Raw genomic sequence first — 22418 nt, 5'->3', positions numbered from 1 at the left:
GTGATGCACAGTGATACAGGGTATTGGTATGCTCACACTTCCTCCACCTTCATGAGTCTGCTATTTCTTTGCCTTTGGGGGTAGGGATTAGATGGGATTCTATTTCCTTACAAGTCCAGTCAGAGGGTGTTTATTGCAAGAGAGGTGTGACAGGACTTGGAGATGAGAGGGGGGCTCCTGTACATAAATGAGAGAAGTGCTGTGGGAGAGAGGACAAGGAAACAAATGTTGTTCTTTGGAATCACACCCAGGCTGCATTCTGAGTTTACTATGTGACCCTTTGTATTGTGCAGGCAATGGAAAAGTAGGGAAACTACCCAGCTCTCCTCTGCTGGGGATTCCTGAGTGTGGGGGCATCTCCAACGGGTGTAGCAATGGTATAGCCAGTCCCTGTACCATATCCCTTACCAGCCCCAGTAAAGGGCTGTGTTTGGGGTGAAGAAAGAGTGTAACCAAAGTGCATTGAGTTCTCTTGAAAGCTGTTGTCAGATGTCATAGATTATAATTCAAAAATGGATCTTGACTGCAGGAATCTGGCCCCCTTTTTCCATTTCTGTCCATAAATAGGACAATAAACCTTGTGAATCAAGAGCAAAACATGGGTTAATTTTGTGTAAGTGCCCCATACCGCCTGTCCTTCTCTGCCAACACACTCCAAAGGAAATCAACATGGTCCAGCTGCATGGCCTCTTTTATTATAATGTCACTACATTTTGACCATCTGCACTTTCCTATGCCACAAGATGCATCTGTTACTCCAAGGCTTTTATATATGTTAGGGCATAAGTTGAAATTCCTCTCAGCAGCCAATTGGATCAGAAGAGTTAGCTAAACAGTTATGAAATGGTCATCACTGATGAGTTGGAGGGGCCTGTGGGAACCAGGCTTTGGCTCTGGTAAAGGAGAAACTCTCTTCACTTTTTCAAAACATTAAGTCTCTTGCCCTGCTCCTTGCAAAGGCAGGCCTTAATGTAAGCCCATCTAAACTGAAGCAAACTGATCACTGTGGTCAGACTGAAAGAAAATGGGATCCACTTCCTCAGCAGAAGGCTGGCAGAGGGAACGGGAGAAAGGGAGAGTTTTGAGGTAAAACAAGGCAGTTATCTTTGGTGTGTATCCCAAAGAATCTTCTCATTAACCCTCCCTAAAATCCTTCGGATGGCCCAATGTGTGATAAACATCAAAACTGGTTATTTTCAAGGAGTGGGGGGTTAACATCCCACTCCCAAAGGCCAAGGCCAGTTGTATTTGTTATAGTGTTCAGCCCATGCTGGATACTTCCACTATTGTTGTGAGCCTCATAGTTCCTGCAAGGGGAACTCCCTTCTTGCCTGCCCCACTAAGTGATCATAGAGGGATGTAACATATAGTCCCCACAACCCAACATCCCCCCCCGGGAAACTAAAGAACAAGTTTAGAGGTGAGGAGAGGGGAAGTGTCTCTCAGGGAAGAGGATGGGAGAGAAGGGTACAGAAGGTGAGCATGGGTTTGTCAAGGATGAGAAGAGGAGCTGGGGAACTGGAAAGTAGAGATCATGGTAGGATGGAGCAGGCTCTGGGAGCCTAGGGAAGGGATTCAGCAAAGTTGGGAAGGGGGGAAAAGATGAACATAGACTGCCAATTTCCACAGAAGATAATTGATTCACAAGTTCCTATGGATTTTCTCCCATGCTGACCTCTCTTGGCACTGCTGTCACCACTTTGGAAATTAGGGGTAGAATTCTGTTTTCATAGTGAGTTGGCTTAATACAAGAAGAAAAAGGCTGTGGCCAGCAGTCAGAGCATGTGACGCAGTGATTTTGTAAGATTTCACAAGCTAAGGAGCATTTGGCCTACTGCTTGGATGGGAGATTATCGAGGGAAATAATCCAGGGGGTTGGTAGCATTCTTCCCTCAGAGCAAGTACTGACCCAGTTATGTTGGTCATAAATGGTTTTAGGAGGCACTGTGCTTCTGGAGATACTTGCTTTTGAATGAGATGCAAAATCAAGATGCAAATATTTATGGTCATTAAAGATGCCGGGTATCATTATTTATTTATTTATATATATATATATATTTATATATTTATTTATTTTGCAAGAGTGGAATCAAGCAAGCAGCAAGGAAAGAAGAAACTTAACATAAGCATTTATGAAAATCATGCATTTTAAGCTAGAATTTTTGCCTAGTAACCGACTTAAATTGCCTCTCGCTTTTTGCAATACTGTTTCTGAAGAGCAGACATTCACTTTCATTTCAGCAACAGAACCTTAGTATTTGCAAACATCTGGTCTTGTAGTTCTGGCAGTAGCAGCCCTGTGATTAGCATCCTGTATAAGTGCCTGTCAGCATTGCCATTACAAACCCCAGCCTCTGAGTGGAGGATGTGGGGTTCCCCACTTCCACTGAATAGGTGGTCACGGGTGGGACCCAGCCAAAAATGTGATGGGTCCACATGCTTCAGCAATGACTTTTGCCTCAGCAATGACTCTGGCCCACAGAGTGCCCCCAGATTTGTGGCAGTGTGGAGGCATTGGCTTGCATTGGAGTTGCACTGCTCCAAGGTTGGGGACTCCATGGAAAAGAAAAAGCAGCCCAAAAGGAGAGCTAGTCAGACAATGGTAAGTGTGTTCCATGAAAACTTTTGAACCATTTTCGTTTTTGCAAAGGTTTTCATGAAAAAATTGAAAATTTCTTATTAATGTAAAAAATGTTTTTTGATTCCCCCCCTTCTGTCTCTTTTAAACTCCTTCTCCCTTTTCTAGTGGTGGAATGGATAAAAAGAAAAAAGGGAGAGAAAATGAGGAGAAAACAAAGACCCATAAAACTGAAAAGCAAAAAGGGCAGTTGGTTGGTTTTTTTAACCGAAACATTGTAAAGTTTTTAAATGGAATGAAAAATGCTTAAGCATGTGCTTAATTTTAAGCAACTGAATAGTCGAGTTTCTATCCAGCAAAGCATTTGAGTTTTACTGGGACTTCTCACTTAAAGTTAAGCACTTACTTAAGTACTTTGCTGAATCAGGGCTTCGATAACAAACTAATAACTCAACATACGTAACTTTTCTAAGATTATTCACATTCTTCTAGTCGAGAAATGCTACCATTTCTAAAGAAATGTAAACATTCAGAATTTTATTCAGATATGCTATTTTAAATCTAGACTTAATGCTATTGACATCTTTGGAGTTAGTCTGGATTTACATTGCTGCAATTGAGATCACAACATATCTTGTGACTTTTCTATCTTTTATTCCATTCCTGTTGGCAAGTGCTCCCTTCAAACACACTGTTTGATGCATACTGGCTATAATTAGCCTTGATTATTTATTTTTCTTCAACAAACATGGATATTTTCACTACTGTGAAAATGTATGTAACAAAGGGACAGCTGCTCAACTGGTATAAATTGCTATAGCTCCATTAAACTCACTGGTGCCTTTTCCCAATGGAGCTACAACAGTTTACATTAGCTGCAGTTCTGGACCCATCTTTATAGTCTTTATAGCTGAGTTGTTACTGAGTTCAGAAAAGGGCAACTAAAATGATTAGGGGTTTAGAGAGGGTCCCATATGAGGAAAGATTAAAGAGGCTAGGACTCTTCAGCTTGGAAAAGAGGAGACTAAGGGGGGAAATGATAGAGGTATATAAAATCATGAGTGATGTGGAGAAAGTGGATAAGGAAAAGTTATTTATTTATTCCCATAATACAAGAACTAGGGGTCACCAAATGAAATTAATAGGCAGCAGGTTTAAAACAAATAAAAGGAAGTTCTTCTTCACGCTTGTGGAACTCTTTACCTGAGGAGGTTGTGAAGGCTAGGACTATAACAGCGTTTAAAAGGGAACTGGATAAATTCATGGAGGTTAAGTCCATAAATGGCTATTAGCCAGGATGGGTAAGGAATGGTGTCCCTAGCCTCTGTTCGTCAGAGGGTGGAGATGGATGGCAGGAGAGAGATCACTTGATCATTGCCTGTTAGGTTCACTCCCTCTGGGGCACTTGGCATTGGCCACTGTCAGTAGACAGGATACTGGGCTAGATGGATCTTTGGTCTGACCCGGTACGGCCGTTCTTATGTTCTTATGTTCAGGGAATCAATACTATTTTTAATGTTTGCTCTGTTCCTCTTTTTATTGTAGATACTATTTTAAAGTCCAAGCAAAGAATCCCTATGGTTATGGGCCTATTAGCTCTTCGGTCTCATTTGTCACAGAATCTGGTACGTGTTGCTTATTTCTTTATTTAAAGTTGAGATCTTAATAACAGGTATGATAGGGCCAGGGCCAAAGCCATGGTGATGACTATGATGTTCAACTTTTCTGCTTAAAGAGTCTCATTAAACCATTTGTTTTCAAGAAAATCAAGAAAACGTATCTACTCTTTCATGTCACTGAAGCAGTGGGAAGTTTTAATGAAACTTTAGAAGGAATGGAAAGTTAAATTTAAAATAGAAAAGATAGCTCATACTCAGTGGTGTGGAGGCAATACGAAGTTAAATACATCTTTGATAGGTTGTCCAGACACTTAATAAACTAGCTTTCTAATTGTGAACAGCTGAAGGGCTGGAAGTACTCATTTCTGGGAGGGATATAAGAAACAATTGTTCCACCCGACAGGCAAATTTCAGTTCTCTTTTCTTTCTTTGATGAAGTCTGCTCCAATTTCTTAGTGCCAATAGAATGTTGGAGGATAATATACTCTATAAAAATAGTATACTCAATGGGCTATTTTTATCCACTTTTATTTCTTCTACTGAGCTGCAGGCCAGTCATACTATTGACTAACAAGGGGTCAAACTCTGCAGAGTTTATTTGAGCAAAATGTCCATTGGCTTCAAGGGTCACCGGTTTTGGCCCTACAACAACATGGGTATATATTGCTTCTGTGTGTGCCCATTTAACCTGATCCTCCAGTCTCTGCCTCAGAGCTTCCATTAAAATCAATGGAAGTTCTGTTTATAGAAACAAAACAAACTAAAACTGCACAATAAAGTAAATGGTCTTATGAAATGAATTCAGATATTTTAAAGGCATATTGCATGGTCAGCTGTAAATTAAGCAGAATTTTTAGCATTAACTTCAATGGGACTGTAAAGAGCTCCACAGCTTTTCGTAAGTTCTTTGCAGAATGCACTGAGAACAGTGGGTTACTTTCTATTTCATCAAATAATGAAAGTTCTCTGGAATTTTGCCAAACAATAGATAACCATGTACCTTGGCTTCAAGCATCTTACACTGAAGAAAGGCCAATTCAAGAAACAATATAAATCACAATGATGGATACAAAGAATTGCTCCTGTTGTTTTATCTAACTACTAAGGCCTAGATGCACAAAGGGACGTAAGCATGGTAATGCTCAGCATTGTGACAGCTAATTTTTAGGCACCGTGAAAAACTGCAGGACCAGCACTGAGTTGGGAGCCTAGGCTCTCTATGCAGTGAATGGGGAGAGATAGGCACCTTAGACTGTGATCCACAAAAGCCAGCACTCTAAGTGTGGAGTTGCCTCTGCTAGCCAATGGGAAATGCCAGTGAGAGGGGGTGTTTGGTAAGCCTTCCTCTCACAGAGATACAGGTGCCTAAGTCTGGGCTGCAGGAAGGTGCCTATTAGTGCTTGTGGCTCTCAGCTCTGTACCCTCTCCAGGAGAGCATTCACCCAGGATGTGAGAGACCCAGGATCCAGCTCTCTGCTCCCATTACTCTTTTAATTAGCCAGAGTGGAACAGTTTCAACAGGAGAAACTGAGGGAACCCCACAGGAGACTGTCCCGGAGCCCGATGGTTAAGTAAGGATCTGAGAGGTGGCGGATCCCTTCTCCCCCTCAGGCAGAGGAGGGACTTGAATCAGGGGTTTCCCACATACCAACTGAGTGCGCTAACCACCAGGCTAAAAGTTATGAGGGATGTCTTCTCCTCCCCTGGCTTTTTTTTTGGTATGTGCTCGCCTGCAGGACTCAATCCACTAAGCGTACTCAGGTTGGGCCCTGCAGGCAAGTTAGGCTACCGATTACTATCTTCCCCCAATTCATGCATCACTCTGAGTCTTAGGCAGGAGATAGGCATCTGGATGCCTAGAGGGAGGCAGCAGTGCACATACCCAGAGGCAGAAATATAGGTGCCTAGGAATCTTTGAGGGTGAAAACTTAGGTGTCTAGAGGGGTTTAACTACCTAAAGGGTTGGGAGGATGGAGGCATGTGCATCACAGTGGTCCCAAAACTGGTACTTAGGCACCTAAATGAGGGATTTAGCAAAATGACCTGCCTATATAGATAGCTGGTGCTGACTGATCTATAAGGTAGAATATTGAGAAGAAAAACACAGTATACCTTTAAAAGATTACATGATTAAACTGGTTCTGATTGGCTGAAGTAAAGAAGTCTGTTTTTAAAAGCTAACAGAATAAAGGGGTGGTTTTTTTAACTAATTTTAACAAAAAAAACTGTTGCAGTTTAAACATCCATCAGAATAAAAAATATAATCCAAATGCAGGTGCATGCCATCAAATTTGAAAAACACTGGTGTAACTTAAACACCATTTGTTTTGAAAAGAAACAGAAACCCATATCTTCAGCGTTCTTAAAACAGCTAGAGACAATTATTTTTTTGAAGCTGATATTTCTTTCTTGCATGATAGCTAGTACACTGTAACATTAGGAGACACTAGTCTTTGAGAGAAAACACTAAAATATTTGTTTCTTTTGTTTGTTTCATTCTTACAGATAATCCACTGCTTATTGTCAGACCACCTGGTAAGTCTCACTACTGATATTTTCTTGATATTGTCTATAAAACCTGTGAAACAAATCTGGGCATTGTAAAAATTAGGCACTATGACTTACTACTTACCATTAGAGTTTGAGGGAGGAGTGTGATATAAATGTATGTGTTAATTCCCAACTCCTGATTCACCTCAAGAATCTGTGTTCCAGTCTCATCAGGCTTTTGAAGCCAATTACCTCTTAAAAGAAGTATTGTAAATGAAGTATATTATGTTAGGCTAAAATCAAGTGTAGAATCTGTTTTATACCTGCTATACACTTTATTGGGAGACTATATCCTGCACTTTCATGAGGCTAGATTGAATTATTTAATCATTCCTTTCCATCTCTAACTACTATGTTGAGTTGAGACTTGCTGGGTAGAGGTGGGTTGTTCCAGGATCTTGATGAGGGTGGAAGTAATGGACTCCCAAGACACCAGACACCAGTCCATTGGAGACTGTATGGGAACAGCATACTGGTACTGAGACCAAGTTTGGAGGACAACTCTACATGACCAGTAAATGATTTCACTTAGGAGGGGTTTACTCGTAAGTAATAAAGTCTGAGTTTATTAACCAAATCTGGAGTGGAGCTATGGTGACTGGTGGTAAGAACCTGGGATATAATTGTGTCTTGAATGATAATTCTCCAAAAGTGGTCTGGTGTTTTAATATGAAGATAATTTTCCAGAGGCATTCTGATTATATTCTGAAAACCAAATGGCCTACTTCAGAGCAGCTGTTGCAAGGATTCTCTTGAGCACTGTTGATGGTGGCCAGGAAGTTGATGAATAAAAATATTAACATTAACCCCATTCTTTTCATGATATTTTGTTCTTTAAATGAACATTTCACTGCTTTATTTGTATAGAGAAGTGTTATGGCCCCAATCCTGCAAACACAGGAGTAAAGTTGAGTAACTTTACATACCTAAGTAGTGTCATTAAGGTCAATTCAGTTGAATTCATGTCCATTTCAGTTTAGTTCAATGAGTTACTCATGTGTGTAAAAGTTACTCACATGCAAGTGTTTGCAAGATTGGGCCCTATGTTTGTGCTTTGTAAAAAGGAAGAAAGACAAATTGACATTTTTAAAAACATACTTCTCATTCTTAACAGTTTCCAATAACACAATAAAAAACCAAAGAGGACTCTAGGAAATAACATGAAAGAAAATTAACATTTTCACATTGTAAGCTTATATCTTATTTTATCTTGCATACATATTGGTACAAAGACATTCTAGAAGGAAGGTGGATTCCATTATTTAATATAAAGGAACAACCAATTATTTGTAATATTGATCATGTGCAACATAATTATTAAGTGGTAGCTTATAACCACTGCAACATAGTGAAGAAGAAACTAGTTCATTTGAGTCTCAGCAAAAGATCTTTATTTATTTTTTTGCTGGTGTCAAATCTGTTTTGATTTAACTTGAGCTTCTGTGGTGAAAGCCAAATTTTCCACCCAGAACTCACACACACACATCACGAGAGAGCGAGAGAGCGCCATCTAGGTTTCATATCTCATCTTTTTAACACAACACCAACAGATTTTACTCCAGGCTGAAGCCTGTTACCCATTGCAGATTTTTTTTCCACAACATCTGTTCTTTAGAGATGAAACCTACTTTTTTGGGGGGTGAGGGGTGTAATGTTAAACCACAAGACACTGCATTCAGATAGCGCTAGGATCTGACCTACACTCATATAGCCTCCATTTCAGCAAGGTACTTAGGCTTATGCTTAATTTTAGGTTTAGAAGTCATCCAATTGAAGGCAGTGAGACTGTTCATTGTTTAAAATTAGATCTGTGCTTAAGTCTCTTGCTGAATTGGGGACAAAATCAAGGGAAATAAGAACTAAGGCTGATATTCCAGGGCAAACTGTGCCCTTAGTCACATCCATACAGCCTCATTGACTTCAGTGGGTCTGCATGAATGCAACTGGGGGCACACCCACTGCATCTAAATATTGCAGCAGTGGTCAGTGGTATTGTATATAGGCCCATCCATTGTTTAAAGATGCCCACTCCTCCACACCCCAATTCTAGGTGCACTAAAATGAATTGGGTATGGGGCAGTTAAATAGAATCTCTTACTGTTCAACATACATTTTGTGGTTCAATTTTATCTTTTCACATTTGTGGTTTGAATTAAAACAGAGAGCGAGTGCTCCTGTAAGTCTGTGATAGCTAACATGATACCTGAATGGTCCCTTTTGTGATACATCTTGTCAGATGGGGTCCTTGCAGAGAGGATGGATTGGATGATTGGATGGGAATTGTCCATCTCTGACATGATCTGCATGGGGAATAAGTATTTAATAATGGGCTCTTCAATCTGGCAGAGAAAGGTATAATGTGATCTGTAGCTGGAAGTTGAAGCTAAACAAATTGAAACTGAAAATAAGGTGCATGTTCCTAACAGTGAGGGGAATTTACCAAGAGTCATAGTGGATTTGCCATCACTGGCAATTTTTAAATCAAGATTGAATATATTTTCTAGAAGATCTGCTCTAGGAATTATTTTGGGGAAGTTCTATGGCCTGTTATATAGGACATCACACTAGGTGATCACAATGGTCCCTTCTGGCCTAGGAATCTATGATCTACATAAATATGCTATATGTACATGGGCGCCAACTTATATGGGCTCCTGGGGCTTTAGCCCCAGGAATATTCACAGACAGGGGCTCTGCTCCAGCAATATTTGGAGCTAGGTTTCTCCCCTGCTCTGCGCTGCCGGCAGCCCAGAGCCCTTTAAATCCCAGCCACGGCCGGGAGTCAGAGGGCTCTGGGCTGCCTACAACCGCGGGGAGCCCAGAGCCTTTTAAATCCCAGCCGCGGCTGAGATTTAAAGGGCTCTGGGCTCCCCGACGCAGCGGGCAGCCCAGAGCCCTCTGATTCCCGGCCGCGGCTGGGATTTAAAAGGCTCTGGGCTCCCGCGGTTGCAGGCAGCCCAGAGCCCTTTAAATCCCAGCCACAGCTGGGATTTCAGGCAGCCCAGAGCCCTTTAAATCCCAGCCGCGGCTGAGATTTGCCGCGGATGGGATTTAAAGGCTCTGGGCTCCCACGGTTGCAGGAAGCCCAGAGCCCTTTAATTCCCAGCCGCGGCTGGGATTTAAAAGGCTCTGGGCTCCCCGCGGTTGCAGGAAGCCCAGAGCCCTTTAAATCCCAGCCGCAGCTGAGATTTAAAGGGCTCTGGGCTCCCCGCCGCAGCGGGCAGCGCAGAGCACTCTGATTCCCGGCCGCGGCTGGGATTTAAAGGGCTCTGGGATCCCCGTGGCTGCCAGCAGCCCAGAGCCTTTTGAATCCCAGCCCCTGTCCGCTGATTGCCCCCTCCCCAGACCCCTGCCCCAACTGCCCCCCAGAACCTCCACCCCCTTTCGAAGCAACACGGGTCCTTGTTCCCCGTTTACCCCCGCCCGAGACCCCTGCCCCTAACTGCCCCTTGGGACCTCAGCCCCTATCTAAGCCTCCCTTCTCCTTGTCCCCAACTGCCCCTCCTGAGACCCCACCCAACTTCCCCCAGGACCGCACCCCCTACCTGTCCCCTGATAAACCTCCTAGACTCCCATGCCTATCCAATTGCTGCCTGTCCCCTGACTGCCCCTTCGAACCTCTGCCCCATCCAACCCCCCCTGCTCCTTGTCCCTTGACTGCCCCCCGGAACTCCCGACCTCTTCTCCAACCCCCAAACCGCTTACTGTGCCACTCAGACCAGCGTGTCTGGCTCCGTGCAGCTCCAGACAGTTGCTGCCATGCTCCCCCATGGAGCCCACAGCCCTCTCCCACCCCCAGCACCTGCCTTCCAGATTTGAACACCTCAAAATTCAGGAGTGCTCAAGCTCGGTTTGGGCAGCTTTTACTTCATTTCTCCCAAATCAGTTTCCCCTGCAAGGTGCCAACTGAAGGTGTTGGAGAACAGAGAGATCGGGTGGCCTCCTAATGCCTGGAAAAGAGACAAAGGCCGGAGGAGGGAGTGTCAGTGCCTGTGCGGACTTCTGGGAAGTGCACGGTGTGGAAGGGGATGTTGTGATGCTTTGGAACATCTCCATACAAAGCCAGTCAGGACTCTGGGGGAGCCTCCTCTCTCTGGCAGACTGTCTCCAGGGCAAGAAGCTTACACCTTCCTGGGTCTGACCTCAGAGCACTCAGCATGCCCTTCCACGTCATGCACTTTCCAAAGTGAGTCTGCCCAGGCTGGTCCTGGGGCAACCAGAGGGCTCTGCACCCCAACTCCGCAGTCAGATGTGACTCTCAGCCAGACAGTAAAACAGAAGGTTTATTAGATGACGGGAACACAGTTTAAACAGAGCTTGTTGGTACAGAAAACAGAACCCCTCTGTCAGGTCCATCTTGGGGGGTGGGGAGCCCAGAACCAAGTTCTGGGTCTCTCCCCATTTCCCCAGCCAGCTCCAAACTGACACTCCCTCCTCTGGCCTCTGTGTCTCTTCCGGACAAGGAGGCCACCTGATCTCTTTGTCCCCAACACCTTCAGTTGGCATCTTGCAGGGGAAACTGAGGCACCCACACAGTATTCAGAGAAAATATTAAGAACATTCCCACTTCATCACAACAGGTGCAACAAAATATAATACTGTATATTGAAGTAGGCAAGTGCTGCTTCTGACTTTCCACTTTTAATTGACCCTTGTAATCTTGTGGCACTGACGCGTTGTAGCTTCATTTTATATCGATTTACAGGGCGGGAGCGGGGGGGCACCGCCATTTTGGGCCCCACCAAAAATTATACAAACCTGCCGCCTATGTATATGTAAGCATATTTTACACCATTTTAACAATACATTAATGACAAATGTCCGGAAGGGACTTGACTAAGACATCAATTTTATTTCATTTGAGACTTAAATATGATTTTTGAACTCAGCGGTTTCAAAGTAAAAGGGTAGTTTATTAACCTGCCACAGAATCTTCTGGTAACACGACATTCATCTTGATAAAATGCTGAAATATAAGACTGACCCTCTAGGCTTCTCCTTTTATTTTATTTTGTTTTTTCAAGGTGGTGAGCCCATCTGGATCCCTTTCACTTTTAAATATGATCCCACCTACTCAGACTGCAGTGGAAAGCAGTATGTGAAACGCACTTGGTACCGAAAATTTGTGGGAGTGGTTCTTTGCAACTCTTTGAGGTACAAGATTTACCTCAGTGATGACCTGAAAGGTATGTTTGGGGATTATTCTTACAGTGCTGTTACCCCTTCACTTACTGTATCCATCACTTGTTGACCCTATCAAAGGAGTACATGGCTATACTGATGGCACAATTTGGATACATATGGCAGCATTTAGCTCTTAAGAATGGGAACCTAAGGCAGTTTGCACAGTGAAAGCAAAGTTGTACTCTCTAATCATAATACAGCTCTCTCTGAAATGTTCTGTACTCATTACTCATGCAGAACTTCTGACATCATAATGGGAAGTCCACACATGGATTAATTGCAGAATACACAATAGAGAACCACAGAATGGATAAAAGAGGGGACTTATACTCTGAACAGGTTAGATACATGGTAGTGCAGCAATTGTTTGAGCAAATCCAGAAGCTGTAGGTGTTCAACAAGGGCTGTCATATAATTGTAGCCATAATAATAGGTTGTATTGAGAGGGAATGTTGAGAGGGGTTATCCCCAAGGCTTTTCAAAGTGTTTTAATGGGGTTTTTAGCAAAATATTTGTATTGTTTAAAGAACATGTATAAATGAGTATTTGTGAGGACTTGTGGTCTCATGCCCATCTCTGCGGGTCCCAGGCAGTCCTCAGACTGCAGCCACCACCTGACAGCTTGCTGGTACCAGCAGGGAGTGTAGGCCGATGGACCTTGGCTCACCAGAGACACCGCCCACAAAGCTCCTGATCTGGAGGAGACATCTAGCCTCTCCAATTGGCTCAGACATGCTATGTAAGCCAGAAGAAGGAACAGGAAGTTGTCTGAGGAACTAAGTGGATCCTAGGCTGGCTGCAACATAGCACCCTGCCTTGTTCCAGATCCTTGCTTCTATACCCCGCCTCTGGCTACTGGCTCCAGCTCTGACCCTTGGCTTGACTCGTCACTCTGATTCTAGCTCTGGTTCCTGACTCCTGCTCTAACCACTAGGTGTGACTGGCTACATCAGGGATCGGCAACTTTGGCACAGAGTGAGCACCCTGGTGGGCCGGGCCGGTTTGTTTACCTGCCACGTCTGCAGGTTCGGCCAATTGCGGCTCCCACTGGCTGTGGTTCACCGCTCCAGGCCAGTGAGAGCTGCTGGAAGCAGCACGGGCCAAGGGATGTGCTGGGCACTGCTTCCCGTAGCCCCCATTGGCCTGGAGTGGCAAACCGCAGCCACGTGCCAAAGGTTGCTGATCCCTGGGCTACATCCTGGTCCATGACAGTAATATGCAAACTGCCAGAACAGTAAAGCTCCTGTATATGAGACCTATCGTCACAGTTTCTGGCTTAAATTTGAGAGTGCTGTCAACCTAGCAATACTGGTGTCTGGGGCTATTTTTACTTTCTCATAACACATTAAAATAATGGGTCTTGTTGAAATTTCCTCTGCTATAATCTGTACTGTAATTCTGATAAATTACTTATTCCAGGGACTTTAGTAAGGCTTTTGATACTGCCTCACATGACCTTCTCATAAACAAACTAGAGAAATACAACCTAGATGGAGCTACTATAAGGTGGGTGCATAACTGGTTGGAAAACTGTTCCCAGAGAGTAGATATCAGTGGTTCACAGTCAAACTGAAAGGGCATATTGAGTGTATCCTGCGGGGATCAGTTCTGGGTCCAGTTCTGTTTAGTTTCTTCATCAGTGATTTAGATAATGGCACCAAGAGTACAATTATAAAGTTTGTGAATGATACCAAGCTGGGAGGGGTTGCAAGTGCTTTGGAGGATAGGATTAAAATTCAAAATGATCTGGACAAACTGGAGAAATGGACTGAAGTAAATAGGATGAAAGTCAATAAGACAAATGCAAAGTACTCCATTTAGGAAGGAACAATCAGTTGCTCACATACAAAATGGGAAGTGACTGCTTTGGAAGGAGTACTTCGGAAAGGGATCTGGGGGTCATAGTGGATCACTAGCTAAATATGATTGAACAGTGTAACACTGCTGCAAAAAGGCGAACATCATTCTGGGACGTATTAACAGGAGTGTTGTAAACAAGACACAAGAGGTAATTCTTCTGCTCTACTCCACACTAATTAGGCCTCAGCTGGAGTATTGTGTCCAGTTCTGGGTACCACATTTCAGGAAAGATGTGGACAAACTGGAGAAAGTCCAGAGAAAAGCAACAAAAAATGATTAAAGGTCTAGAAAACATGACCTATGAGGGAAGATTGAAAAAAATGGGTTTGTTCAGTCTGCAGAAGAGAAGACTGAGAGGGGACATGCTAACAATTTTCAAGTACATAAAAGGTTGTTACAAGGAGGAAAGAGAAAAATTATTCTCGTTAAGGAAAGAAGCAGTGGGCTTAAATTGCAGCAAGGGCGGTTTAGGTTGGACATTAGGAAAAAATTCCTAACTGTCAAGGTAGTTAAGCCTTGGAATAAATTGCCTAGGGAGGTTGTGGAATCTCCATCATTGGAGATTTTTAAGAGCAGGTTAGACATACACCTGCAAGGGATGGTCTAGATAAAATTAGTCCTGCAATGAGTGCAGGCAACTGGACTAGATGACTTCTTGAAGTCCCTTCCAGTTCTACGATTCTATGATTCAAGCATAGGGAATGTTCCTAATGAAACTACAAAGTTTTCTCTCTCTCTTAATTCCTATTGGCAAATGTAGCATTCTTCACCTCTTATATTTTTATTTACTGGTGTATTGCTGCTCATCACTATAGTATTTCATTTTCTCCCATCTTTATTTTCCTGAAAACAGGAAAACATCATTGGCTGAGATAAGGCCATTTGAAACAACAGTATGTGTCGGTTCTAATCTTGTATGTCACCTTTCAGATACATTCTATGGCATTGGAGATAGCTGGGGGAGAGGTGAGGACCACTGCCAGTTTGTGGATTCACACATGGATGGAAGAACAGGGCCTCAGTCATATGTAGAAGCCTTGCCCACCATTCAAGGTAAAAAAAAAGACAAGCTGAAATGAAAGCTGAGGAATTGCACTTCACCCAGTATTTAGAATTAAGAGGTTTTCTGCCTCCCTGTCTACATTTATATCACTTTTATTAGGAACCAGATTGACACCACAGTTTGAGAGACTGTATCGTGTGATGTCCTGGTATAATAATTTGCAAACCACAACAGTTTGTGAAAGTTCAAACAAAGAGAATGAGTCTGCAAATAAATTATTGGAATAAGACAGAAAATAGAAAAAACCCTTAGGGTGTGTCTACACTGCCAAAAAAACCAAAACAACTTGCAGCAGCGAGTCTCGGAGCCTGGGTCTACAGACTGCTGTTAATCATTCACTCAGCATTACTGGTTTTCATCTTACCCTGTTTGCTGTTGTTTTTTAAGGGTTGGGGTCCCATGAAGAAACTGAAATATTTGCTTACATGTAGATGTCATAGAATCATGCTGCACTTCTCTATTTAAAATAAGGATTGTTAATCCAGCTGTACATTACTATCTCTAAGAAGCAGAGATGTAGAACACACAAATTATACAACTGGCACAGGAATCAACATTTCAGATGTTCCACTGTACAAAATATGCAGAAAGAATGTTGAGAGTCTTTAATGCTTTGAGCTGTCACATTCTTTATACAGATGAGGGAAAGGGGCTATCGGTTTAAAAAAAGAGTAGGGTTTAACTCTATATTTGCTGCATGTAATTTTGCCTCCTTGTTTTGTTATAAAAAGTAATATTTGTGAATTCCATCTTGAACCCTTTAAGATACAATAATGCCTTTTATTTTTATTTGCAGTTTGATTGTAGCTGTGTTGGTCCCAGGGTATGAAGGACACAAGGTGGGTGAGGTAATATCTTGTATTGGACCAACTTCTTTTGGTGGGTAGTTCAAACTTTCAAGCTACACAGAACTCTGAAGACGAGCTCTGTGTAGCTTGAAAGTTTGACACCCCCCCCAAACAAAAGATAGTCCAATAAAAGATAGTACCTCATCTACCTAGTCTCTTAACATTTCTACGGCATTTTCACCCCAAAGTTCTTCATGAGCTTGAATTGAGATGCAGATTTTATATAGAGACATAACTTCACCTGTTACTGAAATTCAGACACCTTTTGGAATGAAATGCAAAAGCTCCTTAACAGTACAATAGTTAGATATTTAGAACAGTAAATCCAACTGAAACTGTAGAGGAAATGTATGTAGGGAGAATGCAATCATTCAAAATTGAAGCAGGCTAGAGCATCGGGGTTAACAATCCTACTTCTCATGAAGTTTGGGGATTAACAAGTGGCTCCTATGCCTTAGTTTTTGTTGTGGTAACTACTATATGTGCTATATACTATATAGCATATATTCTGTACTGCAAAGACGTCATTTGTCAAGTTACTTTGCCTTTGGCTTGAACCGCTGCCGTTTTTCCACCAACAGGGTATTATCGCCAGTATCGCCAGGAACCCGTGTCATTTGGGCGCATTGGTTACACAACACCTTACTACTACGTCAGCTGGTATGAGTGTGGCGTGCCAATTCCAGGGAAATGGTAACCATGTAGCAGTCCACCTGCAGATCGTATGGAGAGTGCACCAATCATGCCTTTCAAATGACTTGTACTGGAAGACTGTGACTAGTTGTTTAGGAAAAGAATAAAACATGAAAGAAACCAGCTAAGACCAGTTGCTCAAGAGACCCCAACCAAACCAAATACTGTACACATTTTCTCAGCTGAAATCTGTGGTGCTGTTTGATCACTCGGCTTGGGACAGGATTTGAATTTGGTGCCCTACTTTCCTTCTCTGGGTCTTAAAAGGCATGGAGATGTGGTTGTAATGGGTGCAACCAGTGCTCAGTGAAACCTAAAACTTTACTGTTCACAAAAACTTGGAAGTTGCGTATATCCTGCAGGAATGACCTAAGCATGCTGTGCTTGCTTAATGGAATGTTAAACACTTTTCATTGTTATTAATAGAATGCTCCATCACTTACAACTTGTGGCGTTCCATGCTTCTGAGTTTTACTATACAATCATGCCAAGTTGCTAGACATTCACCAAAGGCAATATATTCTACTTAAAACTTCTCTGGTGGGTTTGCCCATTGCTGGACTAAACACCAGGTCACAGTGTAAATTCGCTTTTTTTATATATATAATACAGTACTCTATGTCCAAAGTACTACGTAGAGAAGCTGAGTTTTTCTTGTTCACTAGATAAATATGGCTGGGATTTTTATGTAAAAGGTGCTGTTAATTAATAGGTCTTCTGATTTTTAGTCCATGAAACATTTTACTATGCACAATATATTAACCATGAAAAGAACTTTGTTCTTCTTATCAGTGAGCAAAGGTCTGTGACAGCTTCCTAGCAAACCAAAGGACTGGATATTTAATGGGAGTAAATCTTTTTACCTATACTAAAATTGCATTATAAACCAGCATAGGTGCCGTACCAGCAGAGTGTCAACATTTAAGTTAAACTTTCTGTCCAGTACTATTTAAAAGGCTGAGTTCAGTTTTTGTTTGATTCATTTTCATCATCTTTGTGTATTATTTATTCCTTGTGAGGTTATTAAGTCTCACTGTGTGAATGGAGGCACAGTGAGATAACACAGGACTTGCAGACAAGTTTTAACTTATTTTTCTAAACAAAACAGACACCTCTAGGATGCTTGAGCAGCACGAAACTCCTCTGACTCCGATCCATCATGTGAATGAGGTGTGAAAGTCATCATTCTTTCTCTAAAGCACATCAGAAGGGCAGACCACACAGAGTGTCTTCCATCAAAGGCGGAGAAGCAAAAGCTGGTGTGTCTGGGAGGTGCGCTCCTGATTTTTAGCCAGGAATACAAACCTTATTTGGGAAGCGGGCAGTAACATACAATTCCAGTATGCATCAGAAGCAATTTCTCCTGCCATATTACCCTCTCTCTTAATGTAGCATAAGTTTACTCTGACCCCAAGGGATTTAGCCTTTGTGGCCATACTGTTTCACTGTTACATCTTATAAGCCTTTGCTCACATCAAAAAAGACTCCAGTATTCTGACGGCCTGGGAAAATAGCAATATACCTGGGGGACAAATTCAACTTCTTGATCATCTGTCACTCTCATTCCAGTTTACATACCATATAGGACTAATATCTTATAAGCCGCTTTTGTAGTTATTGTAAATGTATGGGGAGAAAAGTAACTAAAGTGATTATTGAAAGAGCTTTTTATTTTCACAGTGGTGCTGGGATTGAACATTGAATTGTTTTCACATTTTGTTTTGCTTCAATGCAGTGCCAAATATATGATCTTTAAATATAGCTTCTTTCCCTAATAAAGGTATGATATATTGTTCCATTTTTTTTAATTGCATCCCTTTTGGTTGTCTGCGCCAGGTAGTCTGACATGCAGGATCAAGCTGCATGATGCCCCAAACGCACACTTGGAAGAATAGAAGGTGCCAGTTTGTATTAAGGCAGGAAGTGTATGTGAGTGCAAACTTGCCCAGGATTTCACATAGGGTTACTTGGGGGGGGATGTTCCATAACAAAATAGATTTTCTCTTGTATTAAATCTGTATGATGTACATCCACATCATGGGCCATATCCCCAGCTGGTGTAAAAGGGCATAGCACTATTGAATTCAAAGGAACTATGTTCAGTTTCCCTAGCTGGGAATCTGGCCCCCTGTCTGTGGATGGGTAGTCCGCTACCCCCGCAGCCAAAGGGTGCTATAGTTTGCACATTCAAAGACTGCAGCACTTGTGAAATGTGATTTCAGATCATTGAAACACATGGGGCGGGCTTTCTGCCCCAATCTGCTCCCTTCAGTCATCTGATGGAGATACACCTGGAGTCAGAGAGTCCCAAGTGGAGGCAGAGAAAACTCAATCATTGCCTCTCTGCAGCCCCTAGCTTAGTGGGCAGTCAGGGTTGTATTGGAAGTATGGGGAGAAAGACTGGCCAGAGTGCCCTGCACTCTAGCAATTCTCAGCTGATGAATGATCCCCTAGAGGACCAAAGCCATTTGGGGCACAGTAGAGCAACTTCTAGGCTCCTCTAACTTGGGGCAGAGAATTAGAGGGTCATAACTGGCCACCTACCACTTCCCCTGCTCTGCTGCACTCAGCAGAAGTTGGACCACAGCAGAGAGTTCACCCCATAAAATGCAATAGCAAGTTGTATGTTCTGTTCTATTTTATATAGGGTCTTATACCACCCTCATCACTATAATATGAGTGCCTTTGTCTCGTGCATTATGCAACGTGAATGTTATGTGTGGTTAGTTCTTTCTCTCATCTTTTCCCCAGGGGTGAATGGTGTGTAGTGTAGGGTTTTGTTTTGGTAGGGTTTTTGGTTTTGTTTTTTAATGTACATGTTGCTCTGTGTTTGTTAAAGAAGGCAGGTCAAAGAAGTGCACCTGCTTGTGGAGCAGAAGATGGTGACTTTGTGAGGGTCGGTAGGTCCTTGGAGAGTTTGTTCCACCAGCCTGTTGCCTTCATCTGGACACCCCATCCACAAAGCCTTTGCTTAGCTGCCCAAATTTCAAGGAGGTGGTAACTCTTTGAATGTAGAGTAGTTCGTAATCTTTCTCTCAATCCTTCCATTCTGAATAATGAGATCTGCCATTCATAAAGTTACGGTGACAGTTACTAACAGTTTTATCCTTGTGCCCATCATTGCAGTGTTGGAACACCTTCCATGCCAAATACATTGGCAACGTGAAGTGGACCCTAGTGGACTCACGGAGTCTCTGGCTCATCACCATTCAAGTTGTGAAAGCCCTGCTTGGGGTATAGGGTCTTTTATTTTTGTGGCGAGCAATTGATCCTGTCCATGTTGTTCTCATTATGCTGGGAAAGCTTTATCAAATAGGAAGGTTTTGCAATGTTTCCTAAAGGTGAGTAGACTCTGGACTTGCCTGATCTCCTTTGGAAGTTCATCCAAAGCTGGTATCCCTTGACTAACAATGCTTTGTCCCTGATTTTCATGTCCTTCAGCTGGGCTCTGAGAGCTGGATTGTCCTAGTGAAGCATAAATGCTATGGTAGTTGTAGATGCAATCTCTAACGGAGCTGGAACTTTGTCCATGAATTATTTTGAAGATTAGCACCAAGGCCTTAAACTGGCAGCAGGAGCAAACTAGAAACCAGCAGAGCACAGGCTTATGGATTCACAGTCACCCAAACCATGGAGAAGGTGGGCAGACCTCATCCTGTACCAGCTGGAGCTCATACATATATGCATAGGACAAATGTGTGGATTACTATGGCCAGTGTCTGGTCTAAGGGGAAAAGGTAAAGTTTCCTACTGAGTTGGAGGTGAAAGAAGACATTTTTAGACATTGTTACTATCTGGTCATCCATAAGAGCATAAGAATGGCCATACTGGGTCAGATCAATGATCTATCTAGCCTGGTATCCTGTCTTCCAATAGTGGCCAGTGCCAGACGTTTCAGAGGGAATGAACAAAATAGGGTAATTATCAAGTGATCCATCCTCTGTTGTCCAGTCCCAGCTTCTAGCAGTCAGAGGTGTAGGGACACCCAGAGTATGGGGTTGTCTCCCTGACCATCTTAGCCATTGATAGACCTATCCTCCATGAACTTATCTAATTATTTTTTTAAACCAATTGTACTTTTGACATCCACAACATCCCCTGGCAGTAAGTTCCACAGGTTGACCATGTGTTGCATGAAAAATACATCCTTTTGTTTGTTTTAAACCTGATGCCTATTAATTTCATTGGGTGACCCCTAGTTCTTGTGTTATGTGAAGGGGTAAATAACACTATCTCCACAGCATTCATAATTGTATAGACCTCTATCATATCCACCACTTAGTTGTCTCTTTTCTAAGATGAACAGTCCAAGTCTTCTTAATCTCTGTTCCATACCCCCAATAATTTTTGTTGCTCTTTGCTATACCTTTTCCAATTCTAATTAACTTTTTGGAGCTGGGCAACCAGAACTGCACACAGAATTCAAAGTGTGGGCATACCAAGGAGTTATAGGTGGCACTGTGATATTGTCTGTTTTATTATCTATCCCTTTCCTAATGGTTCTTAACATTCTGTTAGCTTTTTTGACTGTCACTGCACATTGAGCAGATATTTTCAGAGAACGATCCATGATGACTCCAAGATCTTTCTTGAGTGGTAACAGCTAATTTAGACCATATCATTTTGTATGTATAGTTGGGATTGTTTTTTCCAATGTGCATTACTTTACACTTGTCAACATTGAATTTCGTCTGCCATTTGCCTGCCCAGTCACCCGTTTTAGTGAGATCCATTTGTAACTCACAGTCTGTGTAACTCAGTGTTGGAGTTAACTATCTTGAGTAATTTTGTATCATCTGCAAACTTTGCCACTTCACTGTTTATCCCTTTTTCCATTTATGAATATGTTGAATAGCACAGGTCCCAGTACAGATTCTTGGGGGACCCTGCTAGTTACCTCTCCTCATTGTGAAAACAGACCATTTATTCCTTCCCTTTGTTTCCTATTTTTTAACCAGTTATTGATGCATTATCCCATGACTGCTTACTTTGCTTAACAGCTTTTGGTGAGTGACCTTGTCAAAGGCTTTCTGAAAGTCCAAGTACGCTATATCCACTGGATCACCCTTGTCCATATGCTTGTTGACTCCCTCAGATCATTCTAATAGATTGGTGAGGTATGATTTCCCTTTTCCAAAGCCATGTTGACTCTTCCCAAACATATCATGTTCATCTATGTATCTGAGAATTCTCTTCTAAATTCAGTGAAGTTAACAGAACGTTGAGGCTTTGAACCACTTTGACAAACAGAGGTTGTGTGCCTTCAGTGTTGGTGGGGAAGTGTGCTACAGCTAGTCCTTTAAAGCATTTCCTCCTATTTACCGGCATCACTGGGTCTTGTCTGGGTTGAGGTTTCACCAAATGCTTTTAATCCAGCTGCCTTTTTATATACTTTTACGCACAGATTCAATAACATGTTGCTGTTTCTAGACTCAAACTCAGGTCTTGGGCAGCCGTGTCCTAGTAGATGCATTTGCTACTAAATCAGACACTTGGCTACACAGTATAATTAAACTGCCCCTCCTTGCGAGGGCTGCTTTTATAATACTGAGGAAATGCCAAAGAGGCTCAACACTCTTTCTAAATCCAGGGTGTTTTTTTTTAAGAGGATAGTGCTCTGTGTTAACATGCAAAGAGTGGGGATAATCTTCTATCTAAGATAGATGGACAGACAGACACACACACACACAATTAGGACAGATAGTTTCCATCCAACAGTAAAATCTCTGGGAAAGGTCTAAGAAACCTCTAATCTATCTATAGTATTGTTATCCCCTCCCCCGCCCCCCATACCCGCTCTCACCTTACCATAGCATCTGAATATCTCACAAACTCTAATGTATTTTTCCTTCATAGCACCCCTGGGACGTAGGGAAATCCCAGTTTTACAGATGGGGAACTGAGGCACAGACTTCAGGCTTGTCTACGTAAAACGTAGTTTGCGGTGAGCTGGGGTGTAATCTGCTGTACACGAAGTGTCTAAGTGAATCCCGCTGTTCTGTACTAAAAGTTCCCTAATGCAC

The 22418-nt window shown here is 42.5% G+C and overlaps 1 protein-coding gene across 2 annotated transcripts in view; it reads left to right on the top strand.

The window, feature by feature from the left end:
* Nucleotides 1–16837, top strand: part of FNDC1 (fibronectin type III domain containing 1) — a 78018-nt gene extending 61181 nt beyond the window's left edge. For both annotated transcript variants that reach the window (XM_039533020.1, XM_039533022.1), the window contains 5 exons: nt 4124–4203; nt 6703–6732; nt 11772–11933; nt 14722–14844; nt 16284–16837. In XM_039533020.1, coding sequence (XP_039388954.1) covers nt 4124–4203; nt 6703–6732; nt 11772–11933; nt 14722–14844; nt 16284–16399 — 511 coding nt within the window. In that variant the 3' untranslated portion in view covers nt 16400–16837. The remainder of the gene's footprint in view (nt 1–4123; nt 4204–6702; nt 6733–11771; nt 11934–14721; nt 14845–16283) is intronic.
* Nucleotides 16838–22418: the final 5581 nt, after the last annotated feature.

The sequence above is a fragment of the Mauremys reevesii genome, linkage group 3, assembly GCF_016161935.1.
Source record: "Mauremys reevesii isolate NIE-2019 linkage group 3, ASM1616193v1, whole genome shotgun sequence".
In the NCBI taxonomy this organism is placed as follows: domain Eukaryota; kingdom Metazoa; phylum Chordata; order Testudines; family Geoemydidae; genus Mauremys; species Mauremys reevesii.
This window is presented reverse-complemented; position numbering and strand designations above follow the sequence as displayed.